At 40.4% G+C, this 24,591-nt stretch overlaps 1 protein-coding gene across 4 annotated transcripts in view; it reads left to right on the forward strand.

The window, feature by feature from the left end:
* Positions 1–24,591, forward strand: part of mbtd1 (mbt domain containing 1) — a 138,669-nt gene that overhangs the window by 40,438 nt on the left and 73,640 nt on the right. For 2 of the 4 annotated variants that reach the window (XM_061908626.1, XM_061908627.1), the window contains exons 14-16: positions 5,461–5,695; positions 8,484–8,555; positions 20,878–21,030. In XM_061908626.1, coding sequence (XP_061764610.1) covers positions 5,461–5,695; positions 8,484–8,555; positions 20,878–21,030 — 460 coding nt within the window. The remainder of the gene's footprint in view (positions 1–5,460; positions 5,696–8,483; positions 8,556–20,877; positions 21,031–24,591) is intronic. The other 2 variants (XM_061908629.1, XM_061908628.1) reach the window with 1 other exon arrangement.

The following is a 24,591-nucleotide window of genomic DNA, read 5'->3' on the forward strand; positions in this document are numbered from 1 at the left end:
CCTTAACACGGATCAGTCGTCCTGTCCCCTTAGCAGAAAAACAGCCTCAAAGCATGATTTTTCCTCCTCCATGCTTCACAGTAGGTATGGTGTTCTTGGGATGCAACTCAGTATTCTTCTTCCTCCAAACATGACGAGTTGAGTTTATACCAAAAAGTTCTATTTTGGTTTCATCTGACCACATGACATTCTCCCATGTGCTCTCTGGCAAACTTCAGAAGGGCCTGGACATGCACTGGCTTAAGCAGGAGGACACGTCTGGCACTCCAGGATCTGATTCCCTGTCGGCGTAGTGTGTTACTGATGGTAACTTTTGTTACTTTGGTCCCAGCTCTCTGCAGGTCATTCACCAGGTCCCCCCGTATGGTTCTGGGATTTTTGCTCACCATTCTCATGATCATTTGACCCCACGGGATGAGATCTTGCTTGTAGCCCCAGATCAAGGGAGATTATCAGTGGTCTTGTATGTCTTCCATTTTCTGATAATTGCTCCTACAGTTGATTTTTTTCACACCAAGTTGCTTACCTATTGTAGATTCACTCTTCCCAGTCTGGTGCAGGTTTACAATTCTTTTCCTGGTGTCCTTCGACAGCTCTTTGGTCTTAGCCATAGTGGAGTTTGGAGTCTGACTGTTTGAGGCTGTGGACAGGTGTCTATTATACAGATAACGAGTTCAAACCGGTTCCATTAATACAGGTAACGAGTGGAGGACAGAAGAGCTTCTTAAAGAAGAAGTTACAGCTCTGTGAGAGGCAGAGATCTTCCTTGTTTGAAGTGACCAAATACTTATTTTCCACCATAATTTACAAATAAATTCTTTAAAATTCCTACAATGTGAATTCCTGGATTTTTTTTTCACATTCTCTCTCTCACAGTTGAAGTGTACCAAGATGAAAATTACAGACCTCTGTCATCATTTTAAGTGTGAGAACTTGCACAATCGGTGGCTGACTAAATACTTTTTTGCCCCACTGTACCTGTAGCGCTGCGGGCGTGGTTGGGGGGTGGTCCTTATGGCATTTTCACATTATTTGCTATGATGCATATATTTTGTTTAAAATAGCAAAAAAACATGTATACATACATTTAAAAAAGAAATGTTATTATTAATTATACTATTAACATGAATTTTTTTATTACATATCGTTTTCAATTGTTGCTGATTATACAATGTTCTTTGTTGAGATTTTTTTTTCTTCTTACAGTTTTCCGCAATTTTAGTCATTTGACTAGCTACAAATCCAGCATTTATTTTTTGTGTTTTCGTAGACTATACTCGTTATTAAAAACTCTTTACTTCTGTTGCTCCATGTCCACAACAAAAAGTTAGCTGCAGAAAGCCTGACGTCATGCTTGCTTTGCGTTCCTGGGAGCCTTTTTTCCTTAATAGCCGCCACTGCCATCTTAAATTTTAAAGATACCTGTCGGCGGGGATAGCTCAGATACATGCTGCCTTTGATCCAGACAACGAAGTTCTTATGGCTTATGTCATCACATTATCAAGTTTCGTAAGCAGTGTTCCTATAATCAAAGAAAATATTTTTTCGGCAGTCAAAATTACGATCCATCACTGGTCAATAGTGCGCAAATAATTCACATATACATCCATTCATGCTGAAACTACCTCCTGGTGTTAATGTGTATTTGCGTGTGTCCTCATTTTTCCTGTGGTCTGTGAACATACGGTGTCGGGAGAATGACGACGTGTTGTGTGTGTCCAGGAGTGAAACACGGTTATGTGTTTGGTTGCAGAAAATAATTGTTTGAATTTTGCCTGTTGTTAGCATACTGTTGTTAACAAAAGCTGAAAAGAGCGCCAGATTTTGTGTCTTCTTCTGGACGCTGCAATACATTACCTTACCTTATTTTGTTTAGACTTAAAAGGCCTACTGAAACCCACTACTACCGACCACACAGTCAGATAGTTAATATATATATGATGAAATCTTAACATTGCAACACATGCCAATACGGCCTTTTTAGTTTACTAAATTGCAATTTAAAATTTTGCGCGAAGTATCCTGTTGAAAACGTCTGTATGATGACGCGTGAGCGTGACGTCTCGGATTGTAGCGGACATTTTTTTTCAGGTCAATCCCAGCTTTAAGTAGTCTGCTTTAATCGCATAATTACACAGTATTCTGGACATCTGTTGCTGAATCTTTTACAATTTGTTCAATTAATAATGGAAATGTCAAAGAAGAAAGATGAAGTTGGGAAGCGGTGTATTGCAGCTGCCTTTAGCAACACAAACACAGCCGCTGTTTCCTTGTTTACAATCCCGAAGGTAAAGCTTAACTATGGAACAGAGCGGTCAAGCGAACATGGTTCCCGACCCCATGTCAACCGGCAGGTTTCGGTGAGAAAATTATAGTAAATAAGTCGGATAGTAAGTCGGCTCTTACCGTAGACATGAGCGGAGCTTGCGTCGTTCCTCGTGTAAAAAGAGGCAGCTGCAACTCTCTTGCCTCCTCCGTGGCTTCCCTCAGAGACACTGGTGGTCACCACACCCATGCCCACACTCCTCAGACTTTCAGGCACGACAGTATAATCTCACTACAACACTAGTAACACAATAAGCAGGTAAGGGATTTTCCAGAATTATCCTAGTAAATGTGTCTAATAACATCTGAATCGCACCCACTGCCCTGTCTTTTAAAAAAAAAATTTTCAGTAGGCCTTTACACAAAGCAACAAAATACCAATCAAAGCTTTTTCTGATTGTTTTGATGATTGCAGTCCCAAGTGATGTATGGATTGGGGCAGTGGTATCTTGACATATGAGTTCCACGACAAAGATTGTTACTCTTATCTCAAGACTTCCCCGCTGAAATAAATTAAAACGCCGATAATCTGTTTGGGGCCACGAAAAAACACCATTGTTTGTGACATGCTTTTTGATGATAAAAATTAACCTCATGATAACAACTATTGTATCAAAACCAATGTGTCCGACCAGTCGAAGGCCTCGGAGAATGCCCAGGACATGTTGAAGGGGCCATGTGTCTCAGCTAATCTGGGAACGACTCCAGATGAAGTCGCGAGTGGGAGGGAAGTCTGCACTTCTCTGCTTAGGCTGCTGCCCCCATAACCCGATTCAAACAAAATAGGATGAATGGATCGTATAAAAAAACACAATACAATTTACTACAAACAGTCATTCTGTTTTATGAAGTCATTTCATGTAGTAATTAATAATAATGTATGTCATTTACCTTACAGAGCGGACTTTTACAGTATATCCTGCAAGTGAATTTTCTGTCAAACCATCAGCAGATTCTCCATATTTTTTTAAAGCTTGGAAATTATCTTAACGCCCTTTTGTTTGCGTTATACTAGCATTAAGCAACTTCTGCTTCGGTATGGTGCGGATTTTTGATTGCAACTTCAAGCAAAAAATCTCTCTACCACTCTAAACTAAAGTACCACTGTATTTGACTGATTGAAATAGTGATTTGGTTCCAATACAAAACGTGACTCGGTACTTGTTCAAGAAAGCCTTGCTGGCTACAATAGAGGTCAGATGTTTCTTTTTGTTGGTCAACGGGGTTGCACACATCTCAGGAGGGATTTTGATCAGAGAAACAGCCACATTCAGAATGCTTCCGCTACCAGGTTTGAAATTCCAGATGGTGTTGATGGGCTCATATGTGCTTTTTATTTACCTACAAACACGTCAAGTGCATTTAATGACAAACCATATTACAAACCCTGTTTCCATATGAGTTGGGAAATTGTGTTAGATGTAAATATAAACGGAATACAATGATTTGCAAATCATTTTCAACCCATATTCAGTTGAATATGCTACAAAGACAACATATTTGATAAACTGATAAACATTTTTTTGTGTGCAAATAATCATTAACTTTAGAATTTGATGCCAGCAACATGTGACAAAGAAGTTGGGAAAGGTGGCAATAAATACTGACAAAGTTGAGGAATGCTCATCAAACACTTATATGGAACATCCCACAGGTGTGCAGGCTAATTGGGAACAGTTGGGTGCCATGATTGGGTATAAAAGCAGCTTCCATGAAATGCTCAGTAATTCACAAACAAGGATGGGGTAAGGGTCACCACTTCATGAGCAAATTGTCATACAGTTTTAGAACAACATTTCTCAACGAGCTATTGCAAGGAATTTAGGGATTTTACCATCTACGGTCCGTAAAATCATCAAAAAGTTCAGAGAATCTGAAGAAATCACTGTATATAAGCGATGATATTACGGACTTTTGAGCCCTCGGGCGGTACTGCATCAAAACCCGACATCAGTGTGTAAAGGATATCACCACATGGTCTCAGGAACACTTCATAAAACCACTGTCAGTAACTATAGTTGGTCACTACATCTGTAAGTGCAAGTTAAAACTCTACTATGCAAAGCCAAACACATTTATCAACAATATCCTGAAACGCCGCTGGCTTGGGTGGGCCCAAGCTCATCTAAGATGGACTGATGCAAAGTGGAAAGGTGTTCTGTGGTCTGACGAGTCCACATTTCAAATTATATTTGGAAACAGAGGACGTGTTGTCCTCCAGAACAAAGAGGAAAATAACCATTCGGATTGATATAGGCGCAAAGTTCATAAGCCAGCATCTGTGATGGTATGGGGGTGTATTAGCGCCCAAGGTATGGGTAACTTACACATCAGTGAAGGCACCATTAATGCTGAAAGGTCCATACAGGTTTTGGAGCAACATATGTTGTCATCCAAGCAACGTTATCATGCTTATTTCAGCAAGACAAGTGTTACTACAGCGTAGCTTTGTAAAAAAAACAGTGCGGGTACTTTACTGGCCCGCCTGCAAGCCAGACCTGTCTCCCATCGAAAATGTGTGTTGCATTATGAAGCGTAAAATATGACAGCGGAGACCCCGGACTGTTGAACGACTGAAGCTCTACATAAAACAAGAATGGGAAATAATTCCACTTTCAAAGCTTTAACAATTAGTTTCCTGCAGTTCCCAAACGTTTATTGAGTGTTGTTAAAAGAAAAAGTGATGTAACACAGTGGTGAACATGCCCTTTGCCAACTACTTTGGCACGTGTTGCAGCCATGAAATTGTAAGTTAATTATTTGCAAAAAAAAAATGAAGTTTATGAGTTTGAACATCAAATATCTTGTCTTTGTAGTGCATTCAAAAGAATATGGTATGGAAAGCATTTGCAAATCATTATATTCCATTTATATTTACATCTAACACAATTTCCCAACTCATATGGAAACAGGGTTTGTATATTCTCCCAATCCTTGTCAGAGACCTGTCAGAGTCGTACAGGGATTCTTTGTCAAATTTCCGACAAACTTGTACGTGTCTTTCTAAGCGGGGGCAACTTGCTGGCACTGCAAGATTTCATTCCGTATTTAGTTGCACAATGGAAAGTCATCTCAAGTCAGTATGCATGTAAGATTTACGGATACTATTTTCTACTATTCTTCCTGCTTTAATAGGAAGTTCCAAATCATGGATTTCGACAAGGCATGAAGCTAGAGGCAGTTGACTTGATGGAGCCACGACTGGTGTGTGTTGCTACAGTGACAAGAATTGTACATCGTCTACTACGGATCCATTTTGACGGCTGGGAGGATGAGTATGACCAGTGGGTTGACTGTGAGTCACCTGATTTGTATCCTGTGGGCTGGTGTCAGCTGACTGGCTACCAACTCCAACCTCCTGCATCCCAGAGTAAGAGTTTGATTTCAATTGAAGCATATTTTTACTCCCCGGCATTCAAATCCAGTTAGGTAGGATATATTGGTTGTTTTTATTTCTTGTTTGAAGGTATATTTTACTACTGTATTTTATTCATCCTTCCGTGTTACGATGTAAATGTGACACTATGTGCCCCTTTTCTTTTGTCGGTACAGCACTTTGGCCAACCGGCGTTGTTTTTAAATGTGCTATATAAATAACTAGCTGAACTGAACTGAACTGAACATTGTTTTGAAATTTGAACTAAGTTGAGGTGGACCAGGATTTCAGAAAAATATGTGCTTGACTTAGGATATTCCAAAAAGACTCTGAATGGGCCAATCCGATTTCTACCCTTTTGCCGCATGTTTTATCCTTTACTCCTTGGTTTAGCGCGGGAATGTCGTGAAAGTTGTCAGAATTTTGAGCAAGGCTAGGTGGAGGGCGAAGATCAAAGAGTTGTGTAGCCCTCGAAACCAAGTGAGCCCAGGGACCTCCCTGAAAACTAGCGTTTGGAGAAATTTCCCATAATACACTGACTCCGTTAAAAATATGACAGAGCGAATTGTCGCACTTGGTTACATCTAACAGTCAGCAAGCCACAATGGGTGATGACATTGCAAGAATAATGTAATGTCGGATTTCCTAGTTTCTTGTTTTCAGCACATTGTCTTGAGCTTTTGTTTTAGGCTGTAGGGGAAGAATTCAGATTGCCCCAACAAGACATCACACATGTTCTGCATATACAGTGCATTCGGAAAGAACTCACAATGCTTTACTTTGTTAGAGCCTTATTAAAAAATGTAATACATTATTTTTGTTCCCTCAATATATAGACAATTTCAAAAGTATTTTTTTTATTTTGCAAAGGTATTAAATATAAAGTATCACATATACGTACATTCACTGCCTTTGCTCATTTCTTTGTTGATGAAATGTTTCATCCAGGACGTCTCTGTACATTGCTGCATTCATGTAAGTCTAGTCAGAGAGGTGACCAAGAACCCGATGGTCACTCTGTCAGAGCTACAGCATTCTTCTGTAAAGAAAGGAGAACCTTACAGAAGGACAACCTTCCCTGCATCAAACCACCATTCAGGCCTGTATGATATAGTGGCCGGACGGAAGCCGTTTCTTCGTAAAAAGTTTGCCAAAATGCACCTGAAAGTCTTTCAGACCATAAGAAACAAAAATATCTGATCTGTTTAGACAAAGCTTGAACTCTTTAGCATGAATACCAGGCTTCATGTTTGGACAATACCAGTCACCGTTCATCACCAGGCCAGTAACCATCCCTACTGTGGGGATGATTTTCAGTGGCAGGGACTGGACGACTACTTAGGATAGAGGGAGGGATGAATGCAGCAGTGTACAGAGAAATCCTGGATGGAAACCTACGCTTCCCATCCAACCTGATGGAGCTTGAGAGGTGCTGCAAAGAGGAATGGGCAAAACTGCCCAAAGATAGGTGTGCCAAGCTTGTGGCATCACATTCAAAAATACTTGATGCTGTATTTTCTGCCAAATGTGCGTCAACAAAATATTGAGCAAATGCTGTGAATACTTAAATACGTGTGGTGTTATTTCATTTTATTTTTTTAATATAGTTGGGGGTGGTTGAGACCTAGAAAAAACCTTGAGCAAAGCACATACACATGTTACTACATAAAGCTCAATATTTGCAATGAGGAGGCAGGCATCTGGCCCGAAGCTGCCGCCACCAAGGGTACTGCTCCATTTTTTTTGTCATACCACGTGGGGTGAAGCGACAAAGGCGTGAGATTAGGGGTAGGATTACGTGTACGTGTGACGTGGATCTATTTTGCGTGTGTGTAAGGTTGCACAGTGGGCTTTGATCTGCGATCTGGTGCTCTCTGAGTGTTATCGCGAAAACACAGCCAGTTAGTCCAACAAAAGTCAACAAAAGCAGGTGAGTGTCTGTAAGAGGCAGGAGAGGAATTTATAGCGCCTTTGCAGAATTGTCCTTTTTGGAGAATCTCGAAGCAACAACCTTACCAGGTCGCTCCACCCAGGGAAAACAATCCAGATTACAATGTTTGTGTTTGAGCGAGCGAAAATAAATTAAAACTTTTCACTCCAATTGTCTATTTCTAGTGCTCAAATTAATCATACTTCACAATGCAGAGCAGACAGCGTCTTCAAGATGTTGTCTTGTTTGTGATTTAGTCCGAAATCACATAAGTTTGAGTGCCCACAGCTTTGCCCATTTTTTGTAGCAGTTTTTTGGGTACCTTGAACGGTTGCCAACATCTTCCAATTTGTCGATACACAGGACAGGCAGGTCCTCCTGAACGAGGGCTTGTCGTCGAGATGATCTTTTCAATTTTGTTAGGAGGGCAGTTGATCATTTCCATTGTTTAGAGTTAAAACAAGACAAAACAAAGAAGCAAGCTGGAGAGCGAAGGTTATGTGTCCACCTTCAATGAGAGCCAGAGAGAGAAAAAAAATGAATCACAAGATGGGGCAAAATGACAGTAAAAGTTGGTGACCTCTGGGTTAGCTAGAAGAAGACATATAGCGTGAATTCACACAATTTTTAATAGAACATTGAATTTTGTTCGAATCCTGTCTTACAATTTGTTAATTTTTATCACTCATTAGTCACATAGTTCTATTATACCGTAACTTTGGACTTTAGGAATTGTCAAAAGGACGTGCTATTTTGAATGTGGTATGGGTGACTATTGATGCATCTGGCCACTGCTATACATAGTTTATACAATGTATAGTACAATAGTAATATTAAGAAATTATCTTTCAGGTAACAGAGAAATATCTCAGTCACTACCCAAACAGAAGAAAAAGTCACAGCAGTACAAAGGACAAAAGAAAAGTGAGTAATTTTTTTTTCCTTTTTCTGTTTAAACGTATGGTTGGTTTTCACCTGGCTGTTCAAAATATTGCCGTGAGGGTGAGACATTCTACTTCAATGTTTGATGTGCAAATTTAATTGAGCAATTTGTCCATGCTATTTATATTTTGTAGTTTATTTCAAATCAATAGTGGAGCATTTAATCCTGACTATAATGTTGTTTTCTGTTTTGCACAATTATTTACTGTGGTATTTGTGTCTCTCATTGGAGTCGCAGTGTTGTTTGCTGATTAGTTTACTCTACCACACAAAGCTCAGCTTGTTGTGTCTGAAAATTGCATTAAAACAACACATATTTTGCCTCAGATACTGTGGTGCCTCAACTTACGAGCTCAATTGATTCCACAACTGAGCTTGTAACTCAAAACAATACCGTTGAAATTAATTGATATCAATTTAATCTGTGCTTTGCCCCCGAACACAATTTTAGCATGTAAAATGCTTTTAAAAAAATACGTTTTCAATAAATACTGTATAAAAAATACATTATTCAAAGATAGTATACTATTGCATTTTTTGAACCATTGGCTGCCGTTGACTATATGTTTTATTGTGGTATTATAAACAATATAATAGTTACAGATGATATACATATGATGACAATGACCTGGATGAATTAGAACATTCTTCGACATGCATACATATGATATATTCTTGTATTTTTTGTATCCTATTTTAACTGTTTTATTGTTCCCCCTTTTCTCTTGCTGCTCCAGATGCTTACATTTGCCCACTGTTATGAATACAGTTTCTGAATAGAAAATCATTTCCAAAAAATACCTATGTGGTGATAATTGCAGCCTTTACCTTTTAAAAAGGCACTGGTGTACCGCGCTGAAGTTGATTTTCACGTTGTTTGTTGATAATTTGTCTCCGTAGCTACAATGGGCGGTTTACCCGGACTGCGCTGTCAAGTTTTGGGGAGCTATCTTGAGAAGTGCTGGTGTTTATACTTTAGAAAACTGACTTCGAATGAGTCTCTTTTGAGCTGCTTCTTTGTCTCACACACACACACACACATTTATATATACATATATATACATTCACACACACCATCAGCATTTTCTCCATATTTTCATGGATTAATGTACGCTGTTTTTGCTGTCTCCGGAGTCTGTCAGGTAACATTGCTACGCATGAATTGCTTTGATACTGGTTATTTCCTCAATTCAATGCTTATAATCCCCTTCTTCTTTCTGGGTGCATTTTGCAATGTTCATTTGACATTTACTATGCACTCTCGAGCCGCAGAGGTTTGTAACTCAAACCTAAAATAACAGCTTGTATCTCAAAATACTTGTAAGTTGAGGTATCACTGAACAGTCAAGCTTGTGTTAGCGTCCGCCTTCTTATGGTGACTACATGCCCATAGCGGCCAGAAAGATTTCCCACGCAGAGTTAGAGCCCTGCCTACAGTGCCCCTCCTGTTTAACACGGCCAGACGCCACTTATTACTACACGAATAAAACCAACACGTAAATTTTCTTCATGATCTGTCGTTAAATAAGGATTAAAAACATGGCAGCAAGGCAGCGTTGTTGAGCTTTGGAAATGACAGCGTACAACAGTGATGTCTTCAGATGAGTCTTCGTTGTTGCATTTGCTAAGTGGAGAGTTTTGGAACTCTTCACCTTGGCCAGTATTTGTAAAAGTGTGCATTTTTAAGGTAAGAAGTATGCGTTTGCGTGTGGACAAGAGGCCTAAACGCAGACACAAGTATGTATTTCTTAAGTATACGTGTTCATGTGGACATGGCTTTAGAACATAACCGAGTCTCCTCCATGTCACACATTAGGTTGGATAGACTTTCTGGTTTATCCCAGCAGGGTGTTCTTTTCTCTGTGTGCTTCAATTTTGTGTCTGTAAGCAAAAAAAGCTTTGTGGGAACGAACACAACTTCAATACAATATCGTAAAGGAGTGTAATGACACACTCAGCTCACACGACGAGATGATCAGGGTTATTGGGTTAAAAAAAAAAGACTGTATTATGAAAAAGTGGCTTAAGGAAAATCAGAAGTGGGTGTAGTGTGGACAAATGGGACAATTTTTTTCAATATGTTTTCATTTGTGTACTTGTCTTAATCTTGTTGTATGTGTTTTACACTTTTCTCAACTTTTTTTTTTTAAAAGCCTAACCAGGGACAAAGATTGCAAATAAGCTTGTGGCCATAAGTCCAATGAACTTTGGATAGCTCTGTTTAATTGTACTGTCCCTGTCAAATTAATACAAATACATAAATAAAATATTTTCCACATGACTTTTTAGAAAATAAAATGACAAAATACTGTATATGACAAAACTATAATAAAAGACTATAATACAAAACTTTACATGCATGACCTAATTATGCTCTCTAGTGGCAAAATGACAGAACCAAGGCTTTTGGCTTCTGTTACATTGCAGATACCAAGTGTATATAATTTTATGGGCTGGTTAGAGCTGCTGCTATGGCAGCTTTGCTGCTCGAGGTTTCAAGCCAGCATATCCAAAGTGCTGTACCATTTTGCATCTTAACTTCCAAGTTTACCTTGTGTGATGGCAGTTGTAGCTGCTTCTGCCTTTGACATAAACACCAGGGTAGCGATTGAAGTCCAATGTAAATAGCAACTGCACATCTAACCCTTACCTAAGTGTTGAGAGGAACACCGCAGTGGGTAGCAATGTTTACAGTGTGTAAAAAGCACTTTCCAATTCCGCTTTTGCCACTTCCATGTATAGTCACAATAGCAATGTCATTTTATTATATTTTAAACTTCCATTCAGTCACAGTTGTGTATAAAATCTGAGTTGTGTTTGCCCTTCTCTGAGACTCGAAATAGGCCGCAAGACAGCCTTTCATCTTATATGAGAAATATTCTGACTTTAACCTTTCAAAATGTCATGACACTGTTAACACCCCTTTTGTCAACCTTAACTGCTATTTTGTTTACCTTGAAATATTGTTTTTTTTTCAGTGAGAAGCGCATATGTAGAAGCAAATATAATTTTTATAGGCAGAGTTTATATGCGTTAGATACACTTACTACGTTTCGGTTTTCTTGGATTTTTTTTCACTTGACATCACATGTGATGACAAGAAAGAAGATGTCACGATTTGTACTTTAAAGAGGCTGTTTGCAATGTTTACACAGATGCCCTGTTTACACAGATGTCTAGAGGGCACTAACCTTTCAATGTTATATCCCACCCTCTTACGGCTTTTAGATGCAAACGCATTAGCACTGGCTGTTGTTAGCTAATAATAGCAATTTGGATAGTTAGCAATAGTGATTATTAAATGTATACTCTATCATGACAACCACATGACAGCAGATTGTTTGTTGCTTCTCGTGATCTGCTTTTGTATCTATGTGCTCAGGGTGTGCCGTAAACACCAATCATTTTATTTAGGCTGTTTTTTTTGTGTTTTTTTTTTCACAAACTCAGGGTGAAAATTATTTACTGTTTTAAAAGTATTATGTTCTGTTAAACTGATAAGATAGCCAGTGGTGTTCCTGTATATAGTTTGCTTTGAAAAATGTAGCTCTGAGAAAGTTGCAAACAGCCCCTTTAAGCTTGTGTTGTGTTGATGTCTTTGTTCTTTGTGTCATTCACTTACAGTGATCAGTCAGTGTGTCTGTTAGAAGAAGGCATAAACATGGTACATGCATACACTGTATCATCAAATATTGGAGTGTAATTGTTGTATGCAATTTGTTATCTACCTCATATAAAGTGAATGCCACATACTGGACAATATAGTGCATGGAGACTACAGGGTCCCAGGTTCTGTGTGGTCAGGCATCAAACATCTACCGTTAACAGTAGTTTGAAAAAGATGATTTGCTGCTATTCTGAGCTAGCACAGTATGGTAAATTGGTATTTTATCACTGCTGATTTTATAACTTCACTCCCTTCGAAAGATATGAACAGGCTCGACGGATACGACCAGTTTGTTAGGTTTATTGTATCAGAGAGAGAAAGAATGAGACAGAATCATATGTATTACTATTGCGATGTATATGCAAAAGCAAACAACAGTGAAGGAACAGTGTTTCAAGTAGAGGTGGGAATCTTTGGTCAGCTCTTGATTCGATTACAATTGAGGAGCTATGATTCACTTATATATCAATAATTTAAATATTTATAATTATTATTCTATATTAATATATTGTATATTATATATTCTAAATCCTTTGGCTACTAATGCAGTTTTGCGTCATGTTTTTGTTGTTGGGTTAGTGTGCACAACAGATAGAAATATGAATGACGCGATACGTTGAACAATAGTAGCCGACTAACTGCACACATAAATAAATGTTTCTACTTGCCGAAGAGGCCTCTTTGATTTAATTTGTGTGTCTCTTAAAAACAAAGAACATTTGGACACTTTAGCCCTGATGCCCATAAACATGTGGGTCAAAGACGTGTCGTCTCTTTCATAAATTTATATAACATTTCAAAGACTGTAGGCTATTAGGTTTTTTTTTTTGATGATCATGGCTTACAGATTTTAAAGACCACTTATTTTCTGAGATTTCTCAATTCAAGGTTTTAATAAACTGTAAACCATAATCATCAAATTTAAATCAAAAGAAAGCTTGAAATATGTGGTGTTGCATGTTATGTGTATGATAGTTTAGTCCTGAAAATCTAAACAAACCATTCTAATATTTAGTGTCACCAATATGTTTTCTAGAGAGATGACAAAATATTAATTCAACGTTTTAAAAAATGTTAATATAAATCGTTGCATTCTTGAGTAATTTCCGTTTTTTTTTGTTAAATTCTACAGAAAAATTGTATTTTCAAAAGTGATTTTTTTTCTATGCTATGTGCCTCTTAAGACCTTACTGTTGGCTTTGCAAAGTCATGTTATCTCTAAACTGAACACAATTGACGCTAATCTAGGGCTGGGTGATATGGCCTTTCATTAGTGATGCAACGAATCAACATTGATCCGTGATCCGTTCGAATCAATATCTTCAGTTCGGCACACACGTGATCTGCGGTTAGATATATGAAAAAAATAAATAGTTTGCACGTTCAGTCCACACACAGCGTGGTCATGGTGAGCGGAGTAATGGAGGATCTTGAACGCCCTGTGCCATTTAATCGGTTTGTTTATAGGTGCAGACACCGTTGTGCAAAACAAAGGTTTAAAACACATGCTGAAAGTGCTTGAACCACGTTACGACATCCCGTCGCGCACCCACTTCAGCGATAAGATTGTGCCAGATCTTTATGAGCAAGAGAAGAAATAAGTTGTGGATGAACTTGGGCTGGCTGATATGGTCTTTTTTTAATATCTCTATTTTAAGGCCAGATCGCGATACACGATATATATCTCAATATTTTTTGCCTTAGCTTTAAATTAACACTTGATACATATAATCACAGCAGTATGATGATTCTATGTGTCTACATTAAAACATTCTTGTTCATACTGAATTAATATATGCTACTTTTAAACTTTCATGCAGAAATAGACATCACAACTAAGTCAATTTACCAAAACTGTATTTATTAAACAGTTATTAAGCAGTGGCGCAAACACTCATGTCATTTTCAAAACAGAAAGTGCAAGATTGTCAGAGACATTTTAAAACAAGCTATTAGTGCACTTTTGTGAATGATGTCACTAAGATGACATATCAAAACAACACTAAATTAAAGTGCACTTTTTGTACAGAAAGCCACTACAATATTTTAAAACAAATAAAGTGCACTTTTGTGCATGATGTCACACAAAATAATTCAATAAGTGTCAAATAAAAATGAGCTGCATAATAGGAAATCTCCTTCGCTATGTGGTAGGTTGCTGCGGATGTTATCTCCTTCTGCTATTGATTTTTTTTCATACGGTGTTTATGTGGAAATAGTTGCTTCAGCATTTTGTTGGTGTGGCACCGGCAGTAGATGTTATCATGCTTAGTTTTAAGCACTCTTCATTCTCGAGCGGGTGACTTTTCAAACGATTCTACATTAGCAGTGCTGCTTTTTTTGTAGCAACGCTTTTGCCGCATAAATGTTGAACATATTCCCGCTTGAAGCCAAACCACCGCCAGCCGATGGATCCACCGCTGTTTTTCTTGGGAATTAATTCTTCCTGCATTTGTTACCAGATTTGCACCTTCTCTCTCTCTCGTATTACCACCCGCACCGCACAGTTAGCATCACAGCTAACGTTACCATGTCGCTACCTCTCTGCCCCGCGGGAGCGTGTAACGATGCACACATGACGTGTGTAAAAAGGTGTGCTTGTTTTAAGTCTCTGTGAGAAGGAGAGACAAGAAAGAGTGGGAAATGCACACAGTGTAATGCCCGCAGCCAAAAGCAACGGCGTGAGAACGTATTCTCGAATATCACGATATAGTCATTTTCTTTATCGCATAGAGACAAACCAGCGATATATCGACCAGCTCTACCCTAATCTACATTTTTGTTCTTTTTTTCCAAAGAAAAATTCATATAAGAACATTTAAAAAAACAATTTGTTAAGCTGAATCAAAAGTGGAATCGAAATCGTAAAATTTTTATCAATTCGTATCCCTACTTTTTATGTTGCCTGTATTTCCTGACTTGTAGATGATAGCGGTCTGGCTATATCTGCAAACTGTATTTTGCACGTTCGTGAGGGTTTCTCCTCTTTATTTTGATTGACTGCGAAGCCAAAATGTGTCTGAATGTCCATTTTCTTTAACTTTGCAGGAAGACCAACTAGCTTAAGGTTTTCACTCTGCTTCTCCATGTTTCCTGCCATCCTGTACTAAAAGCTTCTCATTCCAGCTCTCTCAATAGTGCTAGAAAAAAAACAACATTGGCGGGTGTTCTCCTATTTCTCGTTTACCAACACAAATCACTGATGTGTGTTGGCAATTCTAGCACATTATTGCTAGAATTTTTAAGCCGCAATATTGCTGTATTTGTTATAGTAATACATCCCTAGTAAATGAAACTCACAAATTAGTCCTAATCTCAATTTATTATATGGATAAAAGACACCGACCACGGAAACAATCTCTTCCATTCAAATAAATCCACTACTCTGGGCAAGACCAGTGAGCTGTCAAATAAACTCACAAATTCAATTGTCAACAAAAATGACTGGACTAACTACAAGAACATCAGCAAGAAACTTGCTGAGAATGAGACCACCAAAGAATTGACGAAATCATTCAGTAATGGAAGAAATACAAAATAACATTCAATCGCCGTCACAGTAGGGCTCAATGCAAGATTTCACCTGTGGGGTAAAACCTTTTGTAAGAAAGGTGAGGAACCAGCCGAGGATTACAGGGGAGGAGCTTGTTATGATGTCAAGAGAGTTTGGACTACGGTCACCAAGAAAAGCATTTTTTACTTTTTTTGTCATAGATTGCAATTTTGTAGTGCAATCCATGCAATCTACGTATTGCACTTTGACCAAATACAATCAAATCAAATAATTTTTTCACTCAAACCAAATTAATTTTTAAACTTTATTTAAAGTTTGTTTTTATTATTCTGGATAATTGTTCAAATAAACCTGCTACCGGTATAAAAATGGAGTGTTCTTTTATAAACTCCAAGATGGCGGCGCCCGGACGGGCTGCAACTTTGCGGAGCTCCTGCTAAAGATGGAACATTTGGCAGAAATACCGGACAATTCTACAAACTTTATGGCTGGCTCACATCGTGGTCACTCCGTGATCACGTACGACCGCCAGACACTTCTGGATGTGGACACATCGGGCCGTTTTGGACTGATAGACGCGTGCGTGCTAAACATGCTAACTAGCATGGGAATACGTCGGCGGCTACATCCAGCGGCCTGTGAAGCAGGGGAGTCTAGTAGCAGCGGGGGCCGTCTACGGAGCAGACGCCAGCGGTGTGATCGGAAACGCGGATGTCGAGCGGGGCTAAAAACAAAGCAGAAGGCTAATCACCACAGAACACCACTTTCCTCCATCCCGAAGACGGATTTAGATGGAAAATGCGAGACTACTGGTCTGGGTAAGGAGTCCGTTAAATTAGAACAAGTTTTTTCTGCTTTGAGTGTTTCAGAGTTGGACATGTGTTTTACTGAAGTGGCTAACTATGATGCGTGCAGTTTATCAAAGCAACAAACAAACAATCGGAAAATTCCTGTCGTATCAATTCCTAGATATGGTCGTAATTATACTGAATGCACTGGGCATAATAAACACAACATTATCAATATTGCTACTACGGATAATTTGATCAAAAATTCCCTGAAACAGCCCACTACCTATAATATAGGTTTTTTAAACATAAGATCATTGTCTCCCAAAACGTTATTAGTTAATGATATTATCAGAGACAACAATCTTAACGTCATCGGTCTCAGCGAAACCTGGCTTAAACCAAACGACTTTTTTGCGCTAAATGAGGCATGTCCTCCTAACTTTACACATGCGCATATTGCCCGTCCGCTTAAAAGGGGTGGGGGGGTCGCACTAATATACAACGAAAACTTTAACCTTAGTCCTAACATAAATAATAAATATAAATCGTTTGAGGTGCTTACTATGAGGTCTGTCACACCGCTGCCTCTACACCTGGCTGTTATCTACCGCCCCCCAGGGCCCTATTCGGACTTTATCAATGAATTCTCAGAGTTTGTTGCTGATCTAGTGACACACGCCGATAATATAATCATAATGGGGGACTTTAATATCCATATGAATACCCCATCGGACCCACCGTGCGTAGCGCTCCAGACTGTAATTGATAGCTGTGGTCTCACACAAATAATAAATGAACCCACGCATCGCAACGGTAATACGATAGACCTAGTGCTTGTCAGGGGCATCACCGTTTCCAAAGTTACGATACTCCCGTATACTAAAGTATTGTCCGATCATTACCTTATAAAATTCGAGGTTCAGACGCATGTTCGTCAAACTAATAATAATAATAACTGCTATAGCAGCCGCAACATTAATGCTGCCACAACGACAACTCTTGCTGACCTACTGCCCTCGGTAATGGCACCATTCCCAAAGTATGTGGGCTCTATTGATAACCTCACTAACAACTTTAACGCTGCCCTGCGCGAAACCATTGATAACATAGCACCGCTAAAGTTAAAAAAGGCTCCAAAAAAGCGCACCCCGTGGTTTACAGAAGAAACTAGAGCTCAGAAATTATTATGTAGAAAGCTGGAACGCAAATGGCGCACGACTAAACTTGAGGTGCACCATCAAGCATGGAGTGATGGTTTAATAACTTATAAACGCATGCTTACCTTAGCTAAAGCTAAATATTACTCAAATCTCATCCACCGTAATAAAAACGATCCTAAATTTTTGTTTAGTACTGTAGCATCGCTAACCCAACAAGGGACCCCTTCCAGTAGCTCAACCCACTCAGCTGATGACTTTATGCAATTCTTTAGTAAGAAAATTGAAGTCATTAGAAAGGAGATTAAAGACAATGCGTCCCAGCTACAACGGGGTTCTATTAACACTGATACGATGGTATACGCGGCGGATACTGCCCTCCAAAATAGTTTCTCTCGTTTTGAGGAAATAACATTAGAGGAATTGTTACAACGTGTAAATGGAATAAAACAGACAACATGTTTACTTGACCCTCTTCCTGGGAAACTGATCAAGGAGCTCTTTGTATTATTAGGTCCATCAGTGCTAAATATTATAAACTTATCACTCTCCTCGGGCACTGTTCCCCTAGCATTCAAAAAAGCGGTTATTCATCCTCTTCTTAAAAGACCTAACCTCGATCCTGACCTCATGGTAAACTACCGACCGGTGTCTCACCTTCCCTTTATTTCAAAAATCCTCGAAAAAATTGTTGCAGAGCAGTTAAATGAACACTTAGCGTCTAACAATCTATGTGAAACCTTTCAATCCGGTTTCAGGGCAAATCACTCCACGGAGACAGCCCTCGCAAAAATGACTAATGATCTATTGCTAACAATGGATTCTGATGCGTCATCTATGTTGCTGCTCCTCGATCTTAGCGCTGCTTTCGATACCGTCGATCATAATATTTTATTAGAACGTATCAAAACACGAATTGGTATGTCAGACTTAGCCCTGTCTTGGTTTAACTCTTATCTTACTGATAGGATGCAGTGTGTCTCCCATAACAATGTGACCTCGGACTACGTTAAGGTAACGTGTGGAGTTCCCCAGGGTTCGGTCCTTGGCCCTGCACTCTTCAGCATCTACATGCTGCCGCTAGGTGACATCATACGCAAATACGGTATTAGCTTTCACTGTTATGCTGATGACACCCAACTCTACATGCCCCTAAAGCTGACCAACACGCCGGATTGTAGTCAGTTGGAGGCGTGTCTTAATGAAATTAAACAATGGATGTCCGCTAACTTTTTGCAACTCAACGCCAAAAAAGCGGAAATGCTGATTATCGGTCCTGCTAGACACCGAACTCTATTTAATAATACAACTCTAACATTTGACAACCAAACAATTAAACAAGGCGACACGGTAAAGAATCTGGGTATTATCTTCGACCCAACTCTCTCCTTTGAGGCACACATTAAAAGCGTTACTAAAACGGCCTTCTTTCATCTCCGTAATATCGCTAAAATTCGCTCCATTCTGTCCACTAAAGACGCTGAGATCATTATCCATGCGTTTGTTACGTCTCGCCTCGACTACTGTAACGTATTATTTTCGGGTCTCCCCATGTCTAGCATTAAAAGATTACAGTTGGTACAAAATGCGGCTGCTAGACTTTTGACAAGAACAAGAAAGTTTGATCACATTACGCCTGTACTGGCTCACCTGCACTGGCTTCCTGTGCACTTAAGATGTGACTTTAAGGTTTTACTACTTACGTATAAAATACTACACGGTCTAGCTCCATCCTATCTTGCCGATTGTATTGTACCATATGTCCCGGCAAGAAATCTGCGTTCAAAGGACTCCGGCTTGTTAGTGATTCCCAAAGCCCAAAAAAAGTCTGCGGGCTATAGAGCGTTTTCCGTTCGGGCTACAGTACTCTGGAATGCCCTCCCGGTAACAGTTCGAGATGCCACCTCAGTAGAAGCATTTAAGTCTCACCTTAAAACTCATTTGTATACTCTAGCCTTTAAATAGACTCCCTTTTTAGACCAGTTGATCTGCCGTTTCTTTTCTTTTTCTTCTATGTCCCACTCTCCCTTGTGGAGGGGGTCCGGTCCGATCCGGTGGCCATGTACTGCTTGCCTCTGTATCGGCTGGGGACATCTCTGCGATGCTGATCCGCCTCCGCTTGGGATGGTTTCCTGCTGGCTCCGCTGTGAACGGGACTCTCGCTGCTGTGTTGGATCCGCTTTGGACTGGACTCTCGCGACTGTGTTGGATCCATTGTGGATTGAACTTTCACAGTATCATGTTAGACCCGCTCGACATCCATTGCTTTCCTCCTCTCTAAGGTTCTCATAGTCATCATTGTCACCGACGTCCCACTGGGTCATTATTGTCACCGATGTCCCACTGGGTGTGAGTTTTCCTTGCCCTTATGTGGGCCTACCGAGGATGTCGTGGTGGTTTGTGCAGCCCTTTGAGACACTAGTGATTTAGGGCTATATAAGTAAACATTGATTGATTGATTGATTGATAAAAGGCTAAACTTACAAAATTAATGTGATCAAATACCGGTTTTCTCAGATGTGTAAAATAAGCTCTAAATAAATAAAAAATGTTTGAGGTACTGTTGTGGAAATAACCTTGATTCTTTCAAAGTGTGAAAAAATTACACAATTTTTGTATTTCATACATTTTTATTTCAGTCTCATTGAGGTATTTCAAAACTGCAGTTTAATGTGCACAAAAATTGCATTTTCTTTTGTGTAATGTTGAAAAGTGATCCCTTTAACATTATTGTTGGTTAGGGGTTATCCTAAAATGTACTTCTCTCAATTTTCAAATATCTACCAGTCGTATTTTTAATGCACTATGTCACAATACCATTTTGACTGGTTAGAGAACCCTAGGGGAATGGCTTGTTTGGTAATGTTCCCCCTAAATTATATGATGGCAACTATGAGTTAATATAAAACATTGGTAAACTGTGTATTGTTTCCGTTATTCAAGACCGAGTTCCTCGTGAACAGAAGAGCATGCGCTGACTAGGGTCTGGTAGCTTGGTTCCAGATTACCAGGGGCTTATTCAAATAGGTGTATGAGGGACCATGTGATTCAATGGTAGTATTTTACACTTTGTCTCATATTATATGAAATCTAAGCCATGAGACATGTTAGTTGACTTGATATCCTGTGTATGATAAGCCCCTGGTAGCAGACCAGGGTTTGGCCTAATGTTTAGAGAGGAAGATTCCGGTTGGTCGACGGCTCTTCAGTCAGGCAGGCATGAGGAGGAGCTTCTCAGGGGATGAAGAGCAGAGTCCGCCCCCATATCATGTTGAAGGGCCAGCTCAGCCCCAACTACGACTCCAAGTCCACCAAACCCACAATTCAGGTAACATCACACTGTTCACGGCGATGGGCCTTCTGGGGCATGTTGGCTGCAGGAGATAGCCATCAGATTTTTGGTCACATGGCCTTTCTCTGGAACTGGGTCTTGCAGATGCTGCATGTATGATCACTGACCTGTTTATTTCCACTATCCCTCATTGATAGCTTCTATGTTGGTAGTTGGCTTGTAAAAGGAGTTATTACCTCTTGCAAGACTCTTTCCACTCTGAAGTAAATCATATTTAGGGGTGTAACGGTACAACATAATTAAGGATCTGTATCAAGCTTGTTTTTAAAGTCATGGTTCGGTTCCTTGTCAGTACTGTACTTTTCAGCACTGTTCATCACAATCACTTTCTTTGGACTACGGGTTGAAAAACAAAGTTTAGTGTGTGAAACACTGGATGTTGGGGAAATCTTATGGGGTTCATTGTGGCATTGACCACACCACCTAGCAGCGAGGAGGTATCTGGAGCTGGCTTGAAACCAAGTTTTTGTTCGTAACCTAAATTTAAAAAAATACAGAGACTAGTGATATGACAGACTGGTCATATCACTAAAAATACGCAAGGCGTGGCACTTGTCAACTACTGTACTTCGATGTAAAATCAATCTTCCTTTTTAAATACATTTTAATGCCATTATTTCGTTCTGGGCTCCCCTAAAACGATATCTAAAATAAGAAAAACGAAGTCCGAGATAATGAATATTGTATCAAAAACAATACAATAGAGCATTGTTTGGTGGGCCAAGCATATTTGGTTGGTGCTTATCTTACTAATCAGCCTGACCTAAGCCCAAAGTTTGTGTTAAATAAATAATCTTAGTGAAAAAAAATATATATTCAGTCTAAGCCTGGGCCCCAGAGAGGGAGTCCAGACTGAGGTCAAGGGAAAAAAACCACATAACCATAGCACACATAAACATGTGTAAAAGGGGGAAACATCAAATAACACAAATTACATTAAATACATTAAAAGAGCAGAGCTGATGCAACCAGCCAATTCTACACACAGCCACAAAAGTAAAACGCCAAAAAAACATACACACTGGTGGCTTCTGTGATGTTCCACGCCATCGTCTGCTGGGGCAATGCTCCCCCGAGGGAGCATTGCCAGAGACAGGAGCAGACCCAACAAAGCAACCAAGAGTGAAGTGAAGTGAATTATATTTATATAGCGCTTTTTCTCTAGTGACTCAAATCGCTTTACATAGTGAAACCCAATATCCAATGTTTACATTTTAAACCAGTGTTGGTGTCACTGGGAGCAGGTGGGTAAAGTGTCTTGCCCAAGGACACAACGGCAGTGACTAGGATGGCGGAAGCGGGGATCGAACCTGCAACCCTCAACTTGCTGGCACGGCCGCTAAACCAACCGAACTATACCGCCGACTCTACCCTCAGCCGCCCACCAACTCTCGGCCAGTGTCCAGTCCGCATGGATGAGCGAGAATACGTCCAAGGAGATCTTGGTGTCCAATACATTCTCATTCAGCCGAGACACTGTGAAGCGAGCCTGTCTCTTCATCCGCATCTCCTCCAGTCTCTCCAAATGGACTCTGGTGGGGTAGAGACCCAGCAGCTGGTCTTTACGGCCAAAAGGCCCCTGGGAGGCAGATCCAGAAGATCACAAAAAAGCACCACAGCAGTCATGAAAGTGCCACCATTTGTCACACAGTCCCAAATGGTGCCGAACCAAAAGGCAAAAAAAAACAAAAAAACATTGAAAACAAAAGGAACACAAAAGGATGACCCAAGAGCACAGAGCTCCTGCCAACAGCAACCCATCCATCCATCCATTTTCTACCGCTTATTCCCTTTTGGGGCCGCGGGGGGCGCTGGCGCCTATCTCAGCTACAATCGGGCAGAAGGCGGGGTACACCCTGGACAAGTCGCCACCTCATCGCAGGGCCAACACAGATAGACAGACAACATTCACACTCAAATTCACACACTAAGGCCAATTCAGTGTTTCCAATCAACCTATCCCCAGGTGCATGTCTTTGGAAGTGGGAGGAAGCCGGAGTACCCGGAGGGAACCCACGCATTCACGGGGAGAACATGCAAACTCCACACAGAAAGATCCCGAGCCTGGATTTGAACCCAGGACTGCAGGACCTTCGTATTGTGAGGCAGACGCACTAACCCCTCTGCCACCGTGAAGCCTGCCAACAGCAACCAGCATGGAAAAATAATAACCCTGTCGTAGACCCCCTGAAACCACATTGTAAACATATGAATCATAGTGTGGGACTTAAAAAGACTTCATAGAGTCTTTATCGTTAAATCCATAACATAAGGGAAAAATCTAAATACGGTTTCTCTCGACTATTTCTCTGGAGCAATTTTCTCAATGGCTGCTGTGTCCAAGCATGCCGCCAAACATCCATCCATCCATTTTCTACCGCTTATTCCCTTTTGGGATCGCGGGGGGCACTGGTGCCTATCTCAGCTACAATCGGGCGGAAGGCGGTGTACAGCCTGGACAAGTCCCCACCTCATCGCAGGGCCAACACAGATAGACAGACAACATTCACACACTAGGGCCAATTTAATGTTGCCAATCAACCTATCCCCAGGTGCATGTCTTTGGAAGTGGGAGGAAGCCGGAGTACCCGGAGGGAACCCACGCATTCACAGGGAGAACATGCAAACTCCACACAGAAAGATCCCGAGCCTGACAGTTAGTCATTAAAAAATAAACTAAAGAAAATAAAAATGGCATGTCAAACAGACTACAGACTACTCCATGTTGTCGCCACTGAACAAAAACACACAAAACCTTGGCAAAACTGTCCTTGTCCAGACAGGGAAACAAACACATTGACATTTTGTACCTTACTGAAGTCCCCAAGACTAACAAGAGTCCTTAGTTGCTGATGGCCTGTTCACAGTCCTCCCAGGGATGACTCTGCAGTAGCTCTGTGGTTTGGGCTTTAAATGTCGTCAGTTCCCTTTCCCTCTCCTGGAGCCTGTCCTGGGGGCACTCCATGGTGCGCCTCAGCTCGTTGTTCTCCTCCAGACAATTCCGGACCATCTTCTGCTCTGCCATACTCCGCAGGCCCTAAATGTTGAACGTCTCATACCTCTTCGAAGTCCTACTGGAGAACCTCCTCACCGGCGCCGCAGGGTCCCCGTTGTCAACAACTCTACCACACATACTGTACACACACGCCAATCTGACCACCGCCATCCTCCTGAGCCTCTCCAAACCAACCCATAGCTGCGCACCACAGTCGATGAAATGCCAGTCAGCATCAAGGAGATGAAGTCTCCTGGTGTGATATTTGCACCAAATGTACTGCATTCCGCGAGGAAGTAAAAAACATTATGATTTAACACATAAAAAATTGGAACCTTAAATGCCAGCATTGCTAGGAAGGTGTTTTAAAAGCCTAGAAGGATGCCTGCACTGTTAAAGAAGCTGTCCCAATGCCAGCCACAAATTAATTTCCTATCACCGCAGTATTGGAAAAGTGCAAAAAGTTGCCTTTTACCATTGGGGGAAAAAAAATATTGTGCATTTCTAATATATGGTTGGAAAAAAAAAAGTTTTTTTCTGTC

Source organism: Nerophis ophidion, linkage group LG08 (genome assembly GCF_033978795.1).
Source record: "Nerophis ophidion isolate RoL-2023_Sa linkage group LG08, RoL_Noph_v1.0, whole genome shotgun sequence".
Lineage (NCBI taxonomy): Eukaryota > Metazoa > Chordata > Actinopteri > Syngnathiformes > Syngnathidae > Nerophis > Nerophis ophidion.